Genomic DNA, 10,602 nt, shown 5'->3' with positions numbered 1-10,602 from the left:
GCGCCGAAGAAGATCATCGCCACTAGACCACCCCTGGATGTCATCGTATGCTGTTCAAATGAAGACTCTCGACAAACCATAACAGCTCCGACTTTCACGGCAAGCGGAGGCCAAGACGAAAAACCAGGACGCGCTGGACCAAGAAGCGTCAAACAAGGTCTTGCCACTACCAAATCATCGCTCAACACAGCAGTTGTTGCCACACAAACCTCTCACATTGGAGCAACCTAATCTCCGTAGTCCCACACTGCCGGATAGACTTGGGGTAAACACATGTCGTCGGCGGCCTGCGAAACCACTGGCCCAAGCACCTCCTGCATGGCAATGATGCCACAACACGCAGGAGCACCAACCTCATCGTCGGCTTGCCGATGGGCCGGATCAAGCTGAGCCCAACACGACCAGATCTGGCACCTCAGGACGCCGCCGCATCACAGCAACCGCCAGCAGCCGGCATATCACCACTCTCGGAGGAGGAAGAAAGCATGGAAGAGGGGGCGCCATTGCGCACTACCACGCCGGATAGGAGCAGAGAGACACCGCCACTCTGATGTTGTCTTTTGTGAACCGCTATCATGAAAGTCTTGTAATACGTTGGTTGTTGAAAAAAATTATGCTTTGTACACCCAAATTGCAAATGTTGGCTCTACCAATGGGCGATGTTCTTGTCCATTCCGGACATGTCATATCTGTGTGTCGAGTGTTTGATGACTTGTAGCGGCGTCCTCGACATGCGGGGGCGGTAACACCAGAGGATTTTATTTTTTGTGGTGCTCCTTAAGTACAGTCTTTCATGATGAAAAGCCAAGGTCTGACCTTCATTGGGTGCACCTAGCAATGCCCTTGTTGAATGCATCGTTTTTGCGAACTCTGATTTTCTCAAGGTGAAAACCTAAGATTTTTTATCGAACGACGACAACGCTGATGTATTGTTTCTTTTTTAGTGGTGTCGCTTTTGGAGGAACTTTTTAATAGTCTAGGTTCTGTCTATGTTGTAGTGGTTAGAGTGTTGCTGATACAAGTGATTGATCACCATGCCTGGTTTTTTCTTTTCTTTGCCATGTGCATCCTTAAAGTCTTCAGACGTTTTGTTGGCACAAAGGCTATATATAAGTGTTGTCTTCACAATATTATATTAATGTATTCTCCTTATCGGAAAATATGGCTAATACTCATCTTTAAACTCTTGTGAACGTTGCTCATGTCTACTACTAGGGGCACAAACATGGGTCTGGCCACGAAATGATACGATTCCATCCCAAAGACGCCACACGCTTTGCTGGATCTGTTCAGAGAGGTCACACATGTATTTGATGGTCTCAGCGGAAATTTATGTTCCTTGTTGTTACACAGTATACACAAACACGTGGTTGGTGGGTCGTGATTCGTGAACCATCCTACGTGCTCGCCAGATAACCAGATATCGAACTCTTTGATTGATTCATGGCGATAGTGGCCGGCCAAGTGTTCAAATCCTTTGTTCATCCGGTCCATCTGCTTACTTAATCAGTGTATTAATTGAGTCCAAACCGATATTGGATGATGATCTCATGGTTTGATTGATACATATAACTGGATATTGGATAATGATCTCATGAGTCATGAGCATATACTACAGTACTATACATATGTAAGAGCCAGCTGATTGCAACGCCTGTGTTTATATATGTAGACACGCATCCTCCTTTTCCGTCTCAACTTTTCCCCGTTGGGCAAATGAAACTACCTCGATGTGCATAGCGGAGGAAAGCACAAATGATATATAATAGTAGCACATCAGTCCTTTTTATTGCTAATTTGCACTGTCCACTAATATCAAAGAGAGTGTCTCTGAGTCATCTTTGTCTCCTTGGAGGCATATCCCTCCCTTTCACGACGAAGACACGAGAGGAATATCCACCACAAGACGTACGTAGCCTGTAAAAGCTACCAAGATATGGATGTTAATTGGTCTATCTGGCTGGGTCTTGCTTTCGCAAGCAATCTGTTATTTTTGGGTGCTTTGGTTCGTGGACTCGTCAGGATGGATTTGATATTCTCTAGTCGCCCCAGATGTTGTCATCCTTTTGGGAGCTAGCTAGTAAAGATGTCTTATTGTAGTGTGGAATATATGTATAGCTTGATGGTTTGATATGTAAGTGCAAAGAGGGATCGCACCGGATACTTAAAGCTAACAGGATATGCTGGTGGCATCTAGTCTTCTGAATCCCTTGGGATAGAAACAGGTCTGTGTTTCACTTACTTTGAACGAACCAGAGTTCATGCGTATACGGCTGTTTTGCGGGGTGAGTTGGGGCACTCAGTATTCAATAAAAAATGAGTTTGTAAAAATCCTAAGGAAAAGAAAAAAAAAAGTACAGTTAAGTAATAAAAACCATCTGTGGAGGCTAAGCTTGCGGTGCCTCAAACTTGAAGATCAAGTTTCTTAACAAACATAATGCCTGCTACTACTGTACTATAGAGAATTTTTTATACTAGGGATACCCATAAAGTATATATAGATTCCCTGCTCACCGAAAAGAAGTACAGAAATTATGTAGTCAGATAAATTTTCAATTCCTAGTGGGATTAATTAAGGTACTCAACAGAAGCTGCTGAAACTTAATGCATGGTACTTGTTACCCGGAAGACCATAGCGATCAAGTTGGGTTTTTCTATAAAATTAGGATAAGTATACCGCAGAGATTCCATGTTCAACAAAAGGAAGTACTGAAATTATGTAGTCACCTAAATTTTCAATTCCTAGTGGGACTTTTCTAAGTTAGCAGTTTCTCGAAAAGAATCTACCGAACTTTCTGGACTTAAACGTACATGTCATGACCTATTAATATCAACATTGTTCGATTACTCCCAAGTCTTGTTTTCAAAAGGACTGTAGACGGGCCCGGATGGCGCATGGGTTTGTCACAAGCATGACTTTGCGAACAAAATGACCTTGACTTCGCAACATAAAAAAAAATGAGGCATCTATATATCCACTGTGGCGTTGCCCATTTGTCCCACGCGCTTGCGTGACTGTGTATGCTTCTATTTTACCTTAAAACCAACAAGACTCTCAATCTACAATAGGTCAACGAGAAACTGAGCAATAGAAAAATATGGACGCCTGGACGGTGATGCAACAAGTATAACTAGCTTCAAAATAACGCCAGTCCTCAGCCATTTGATTAAATTGGATATTTCGATCATTTGATAAAAAAGAAGGTAAAACCTAGAAGGCATGGATGAAACTTAAAGCCGACACTACCGAAAAAACCGGCCGACTAATTTATACTTGTTCACATATAATTATCAGGTTTTACTTACAAAAGACATATACTCGTATTTTAGATCCCTTGCAGACTACTCCCCCCATTCAGATATGTAACGTATATTAGATTGTCCAAGGGCAAGTTCTGACTGTAGATTCTGTATAATCTTTTGTTACAGTTACAAAATCAACAATCATGAATACAAAATTGATGATGATTATTGAATAAATTGTTGAGCAAAATCTGATCCTGAACAATTAAAACCTCTCATACTAGTTATGGAAAAAAGGAGTATTTAATTTTAGCAACTACATTTTACTAATTAGGTGTATAGTTGATTAAGCTCAATGCCATGGTCGCTATTGCATTCTTGCGTCCAGACAGACATGACCAAGAATTAAAAGACCAGTGATTATCTATAAGCTACAGACTCCCTTTAAGTACGTGGAACCGGAAATAACAACGTCACTTGCAGGTCGTACTCGTACGCGATTCACTGTTCTCATCATGCACTTCTTCCGGATAACCAAGGTTTATTGCATTCAGTTCAAGACCTTAATTGCTATTACAAGATCACAGCGACAGTTGAGCGCTACAAAACAGTTGCCAGCTGCAATGCCATCGAATGCTTATTGAGGTTTCAATGAGTAGTCTCAAGGTACCTAGAGAGCAGCAATGCACTCGATCTCAATCCTGGCATTCAGTGGCAGAGCTGCCACTTGGTAAGTTGACCTTGCCGGTGCAGGAGATGGAAAATCTGCAGACGAGAAAAGGTGAAAAACTTCAGAGGCAAGGTAACGAAATTTTAATGTAAAAAATTCAAAGCCCTCAGCCCCTCACACAGAATTGGACACACTTGTAATCAGCAACAACAAGGGGACTAGAAACATGAAGCTTACATTTTGCATAGATCTCATTGACTTTCTTGAAATCCTGTAGATCGGCTAACCTGCAGGTAGATGGATGGAATTACTCTCAGATATCACAATACCTTAGAGCAAAATGTTCATGTAAAGAACATGCCCCACATACATGATTGTTGTCTTGACAACTGAAGAGTAGCTAGCACCACTTGCTTTCAATATTTCACCGATGTTCTTCATAACCTGTTACAGAAGAGGAAGAATATAAATACATCCTCAGAGAAAAGGACCCAGCAAGTTGCAGGTAATGCTAAGGCAGGTACGAAAAGTTATACAGGAAGAAGGCTAATTATTATTTGCCTGGTACAGACTCAGTATGAACACCGAGTCGATTCTCAAAAGAAGGCCTGATCAGAGAAGGATGGTCTATGTAATCACACACTCTCTCATATAGCACTAACTACATATACCAGCACTTACTACTAACGACAGAGATCTCCAAAAGTAGGGACAGTATATTTGATGCACCGCAAACAAATTCAATCGCAGATTCAAAACAATAATAGTATATGGATAAGGCTTACAACTTAACATGATACTCCCCCGTTCATGAATACAAGGCCACTACGTTTTTCGTGCCAAACTTTGAGTAATAATTTAGTCAATCAAATATAAGTTGCAAGTCATCCAAAAGTATATCATCGGAAACTTAAGTACAAGTGTGTATATGCTTAAATTTGGCATGCTATACTTCAAGCCAAACATGGAAACAACATTCTGGTAGCTATAAACTATAAACACATTAAGGATCATGAAAGTACTCACCTGCTCAGTTTGCTCCTCGACACCTTCAGAGACAAACTTCCCTGTCTGAAAACAGAAGGTACTCCACATAAGCTATACTAGCACCAGAACATACTGAAAGCGATAAACGTGGATGTGCAGAGCACTCTAAAAAAGATGAAAGTGCAAAAGTTCGAGGAGCAAACCTCAGGGTTTAGGCCAAGAACCCCAGAGAGAAACACAAGATTGTTTGCTTTGATGGCCTGAGAATAGGGGCCTAACGCTGCTGGCGCCTTCTCCGTTTGAACAGCCTCCTTTGTGACTGGTCAGATTAGTTGGAAAACATCACTATACTGTAACATCATGGTAGATTTTTTTTTTTGACAAGTTTGTACCTGATAATCATGCTACGAGCCAGGGTATGCAAAACTGTAATAGGCTATGGAAAAAGATGAAAGATCAACTGATGACCAAATTTAACTGACTAGGGGATTAGCTGACTAGCTGTCCATCCTTAGGCACATTTCTGTAGAGAGCCTCAATTTTAATCATGTCAGTGGAGCGGCTGGTTTGGCAATGGCTTGTACCATACAGTTGAGAGTATAATTCCATGGACAATTTCCAGTGTGCTTTAATCTTAATCTTCATCAGATAACAGTCCCTCTTAACAACAGAACTTCCATTTTTTTTTTCTTTTGGGAAGAAGAACTAAATCAGGCCTGTTACAGCTGCAGTCAGACGCACATCCAATCCAGCTAAACAGAAGCCCAACAAAACTGTTTGGTTGTACAGCTACACTGCGATTTTCTCGTGTTTAACGGATTAGACGGGCAGCATCTACCCATGTACAGGCAGGCAGTTGGGGACAAGCAGGGAAATGAGGAGCGCACCTGTGGCGGAGGTTGCGAGGGACGCGGCGATGGGGCCGAAGCGGCGGCGCCCGGCGAAGGACACGGAGGCGGCGGCTGCTGCCGAGAGAGGCAGGCGGATCTCAGCGGCCGGCGAGGCGGCGAACCTGGAGACGGCGGCGGCGGCGCTCCATGCCATGGCTAAAACCCTACTCCACCAACCACGAGCACTGAATTGGAAGGGGGAAAGGATTGGGGGTGGCGCTGCTATTGGATTGGAGTGAGATTTGTCGCCAAACCGTGACGCTGGTGATTAGTAGCGGATGGCGGATGATCTTGGTTTAGAATTTCTGAACCCGGTCCAGAATGGAATGGCCTAGCCCAATTATTTGCAGCACTGCGAGGCTCAGGCTTTGACTATAGCTTGGCAGCCCGACATGGCCTGAAAATCTCTGCATATTGGTTATTTAAGCAAGAGGCCCAGCCCGCGGCCCAATGACCTGCCGGGCGTTTGCAAGATCTTATCAGGCTTGGGCTGTAGATTTATGCCCAATGATTGGACCGGGTCTAGATATTTATGCTCAAGGATTGGATTTGGAAGAAGACTAGTACAAATGCCCGTGCGTTGCCACGGGTACTCAGGTTTTATTTCTCAATGCACATATATAATTCAATTTTCTTGAAATGTATGATTTTTTTTGAATTGGTGAACCTATTTCGGAAATAGAATATTTTTGTAAAATAATGAACAATTTTTTGAATGTCCATGAACAATTGTTGGACAACATGAACATTTTTTTCTAGTGCACGATTTATTTTTGTTACAAGCGAGCAACTTTTAGCATGCGACCTTTTTATTTTCTATTATTTAAAAAAATAGTGAAATATTAAAATTTTGATATTCACAGTGATCGGTTATTGAAAGCTAACTTTTTAAAATTTATTTCTTTTAGACAAACAAATAATGTATCAACTTAAACCACGACAGAAATCGAAGGCAGGAGGGCCCACCATCACGGGAAATCAGAAGCGGAAGGCAACCATCCCCTGCGGCCGCCCTCCACCGTGTGATTCCTCTAACTCCCCGCCTGCGTTGTTACCCTATTTGACGGCGGCGACCGCGCTTGATGAATCTATGTATGAAATTTTGTCCCCATCTTGATTTTTATGCCCGCAATTTTCGTTATTTAAACCTCGTTGCGTCGCATCTATAGTTCATTCGTTCACATGCTAGAGTCCAACGCCGTCGATGTCGAGACATCTCGGCTGCCCCCTTCGACGATGAGTGCGAACCAGAGGCAAAAGAGGAGGGAGACATGTAGAAGAGGTGGAGTAGGGAGGCCTCGGCTGCTTGCGTACAGCCTTTCAATTGTGAATATCTAACAAATTTTAAAATAACTTCGAAGCTCGGAAAGTCTTAAAGGAAACTATGTTTCCTCTATTTTTTATTTTAAGCACAGCATTACAGTTGACTCATCAACTCATTACAAACTCCTAACTTGATATACGTATGAAAGGATCTATATATAATGCAACATTGCACAAACTCCAAAATGCAGCTAGATGTAAAATGATACATGTCGGATTTCTTCTCCTTCACAATTTTATTTTCCTTTCAATCGCACATAACTATGGATTGAACTAACACACAAAAAAGGAATAACCAAACACAAGTTACTCTTAAATAAGTTTTTGCACAAATATCCCTCCAAGCAACCCTCAATTTTTTGGAGACCAACACAAACAACTTACATTATATTAGGCAAACCAACTTGCCATCAGGTCGTTTACAAAAACATAAGATCTTCCAAAGCATATTAGATCAGTCTTGTGAGCCATCATTTTAACACAGAAGGTGGGGCCAGGTGGAGTCCCATGCCACTGATGTTCAACCACATCCTGAATCACCAGATACACCAGGAATTGACCTGTCCCTGACCTGGCGGGTTACCCCATCCTCTATGGTATAATCAGAAGGTGCCATCTCCTTCCGGAGGAGCCACCCACCCTCAAGCACCACCACCACCATGCCTTAGTCCGACTGCCGCCACCAATGACCGCGTTGTTTTCCTTACGCCCTCTCCGGTTTCCCCGGCCCCTCCTTTGCCTTCCTACTGAACATGCGGAGCACCCCTTTTCTTGTTCATGTAACAAAATAAAAACCAATTGAAGCATCATGAATAATCAATAGTTTTATAGGTGAAGGTGCAAACAGAGTGGTACATACTACATACACTTGTTCTCTCCCTGAAAAAATTCATCATGGAGATATTATATGTTATGTTCTCCAGCTCCACATAAACAGTGCAACATCAAGAAATTCAAGCTCATCCATCAATTCTCATCCAACTCCAGCTTGTCTCCTTGATATGATGCCCTACAGGGAAGTGATAGATACATCAATATAAGCAGCAAGGAAGCAGCTTATTAAGAATGCAGCAGAGATAACTATATGCCTCTATCATAAACATGATGTGGCATCCTTCATTCTCTTAATTTTCGTAAGCTGGTTTTGGGTCGAATGAGAAGTGGCTGGGCTAGAGGTAACTTGGTGTATTAAAAGTGAGACTAAAACTTGTCATCCTGTCACACCCCCTCTTTATATTGGCATGGGACATCAGAAGTGCAGTTAACTAAGAGCTTTTTTATACAACATGTTCATGCATCCTGCTTGGATCTTGTAACAAGTCATCATCATCACATTAGTCATGCTTATAGAGTGGTTATACTTACTAAGAAGAAGAACACAATTTTCGATTTAAAAATCAGAAGTGAATCTCAATTACAGGGAGAAGAATATACTCCATGAATACACTGCATTCTCACCTTGTGACTTGGACACTCTGTAAACTGGCTAACATGATAATTTGAGGTATGGCCCATTGTGAATCCAATTGTAGTTAAGAGTAGACGATAAAGAAGTTAGAGATCCTATTTTAGAAACATCTTAACATGGCTGCATAAACTATATTTGAATTTAATGAGGTGGTAATGGCCATGGTAGATATTTAAACAAGGTATGTAGAACAGCTTACACTCGAGAGTAATAAGATAAAACTTTGTTTAATTGAAATGTAATTTGATAAACAAAGCCATATAATTAACTTGCATGGTAAAAACTCAAAAATCACCTCTTTTTGTTCAAATATCTTGCAGTCGTAGCACCATGAGGGCATCAAACTTCAAATAGAGGATTCGGAAGAGAATAGTACCATGCAGGTCGGCAGGGTGGCGGCCCTTGCCCCAGCTTCTGGTGGTGGTTGTCTGATGTCCTAAACGTGGTAGCACCAGCAGAGGCGTTCGCGGATGATCTAGGCTGTCTCGATCGGGATCCACTTCTCCCGCACCAGGTTCTCCCTATACCTTGCGCAAAATTTCATGAATGAAGTACCAGAAGGGCAAGCCATAACCTCCATTATACAATGAAAACAATCAGTGCCTGAAGTGGTATTTACATTCTCATATACTCCTTGATTCACGAATTTTCTTTATCGAAATAATGAATTTTCTTTATGCAACCAGAATTTGCTATACAGATAAGTTGCTGAAAATAGCATGTTGTTTGCTAATATATATAATGCTAACGGACTTTGGATGCGACCTTAGAAAGTAAGGACCAATCTGTTCATCATTTCCATCTGTAAATTTATTTACATTGTGAACTCTACTATAATGATCCATGAGAGCATGTTGTTACACACAGAACTACAAAGAACTTACAGTTTCAGCAGTGTATGGCATTGTCCGTCATCATGTCCACTTAGTAGATTTGCCTCCAATAAAAACCAAAGACATTCTCTATGTGTGTGGTCTACTCAGCCAAAGTCCAGTAAGGTTTATCATGACCCTGATGTACCAATTGTATGCCAAAGTAGATCTACATAATGGCAAATAGACAAGGTACAAAGCTAAAAATGTCCCGAATTTTAGTTTCTGGTCTCTGTCCCCATTATGGTAGCCTGAACTGATGTTTTATGTTTAAGAGACTAAGCATCAGAAACAACTAATATTTTGAAAACATATATTCAGTATATGCCCTCTGTTTTAAACCTATTAAAAGAATCAGAGCTAAATAATTAAGCTACAAGTACATGGAAATGGACAAAAGGACGTAAAGGTTGGTTTTGAAAGGAAAGTTGCAAAGAATTGACACTTTGAACCTTAGGAGCAGCATGCCAAATGACAAGTAGACGAGCTCACACTTCAGCTTTAACATCGGAAGGTGGCACAAGCACAACCGGCGTTTCCCTGATAGTTTCTGTGACCTGAAACAGTTAACTGAAAAGCATGCTTAACTAACTTAAGTATGTAAACAAAATGGGAGCAACCAATATTGCATAGCCAGCAACCAAAATGTGCAAACTAAGGTTACAAACATTATTTCACAATAGAATCAAATTAAAATTTGAATAAAGGTGATGGAACCCATATTCAATATACAACCAAGATTAAGCCTAATAACAAAGCACAGGTGTTGCACCACATGAACTTGTACCAAATGAGTCTGAAATACATTCCTAGATCACCGCTACCATTTCAACAAATTTATTCCTGTATCAAACCAAGACAAGGAAATCACTGCTACAAGTTGGACGAGCTATTGGGTGTTTGCAGTATCTATCATTTCAACAAATTTATGCATGTAAACTCCCTCTACACATAGTCTATATGTACAATAAAACACCAGCAGATATCAAACCAAGACAAAGAAGTCACTGCTACAATTGCATACAGAAATATCATAAATTTGAAATAGAATGGGAAGGAACTTATGCTGATGTTCTCAACGAAAGTGATGGAATTCAGGAACCATATCACTCCATATCGTTGTCTTCATATGTGCAGGACTAAATTCCG

General features: G+C 41.3%; 1 protein-coding gene across 1 annotated transcript; it reads right to left on the bottom strand.

The window, feature by feature from the left end:
• Window positions 1–3,767: 3,767 nt before the first annotated feature.
• On the bottom strand, window positions 3,768–6,075 carry LOC124675579 (reactive Intermediate Deaminase A, chloroplastic-like). Its single transcript, XM_047211659.1, has 6 exons — window positions 5,788–6,075; window positions 5,104–5,219; window positions 4,940–4,984; window positions 4,284–4,357; window positions 4,151–4,200; window positions 3,768–4,008 (listed from the first exon to the last, which is right to left on the bottom strand). Exons 1-6 carry the CDS (start codon window positions 5,942–5,944, stop codon window positions 3,914–3,916), a joined length of 537 nt encoding a protein of 178 aa, XP_047067615.1. The 5' UTR covers window positions 5,945–6,075; the 3' UTR covers window positions 3,768–3,913.
• Between the last annotated feature and the right edge of the window lie 4,527 nt (window positions 6,076–10,602).

Source organism: Lolium rigidum, chromosome 7 (genome assembly GCF_022539505.1).
Source record: "Lolium rigidum isolate FL_2022 chromosome 7, APGP_CSIRO_Lrig_0.1, whole genome shotgun sequence".
In the NCBI taxonomy this organism is placed as follows: domain Eukaryota; kingdom Viridiplantae; phylum Streptophyta; class Magnoliopsida; order Poales; family Poaceae; genus Lolium; species Lolium rigidum.
The sequence above is the reverse complement of the archived record's forward strand: the minus strand, read 5'-3'. Positions and strand labels throughout refer to the sequence as shown.

Excerpts from the sequence above, each read along its gene's own strand:
- LOC124675579 (XM_047211659.1), bottom strand. The coding sequence starts at position 5,944 with ATGGCATGGAGCGCCGCCGCCGCCGTCTCCAGGTTCGCCGCCTCGCCG. Across the intron at positions 5,220-5,787 it reads CCTCGCAACCTCCGCCACAG|TCACAAAGGAGGCTGTTCAA; the intron begins GTGCGCTCCTCA and ends TAATCTGACCAG. Across the intron at positions 4,358-4,939 it reads TCGAGGAGCAAACTGAGCAG|GTTATGAAGAACATCGGTGA; the intron begins GTGAGTACTTTC and ends CTTCTGTAACAG.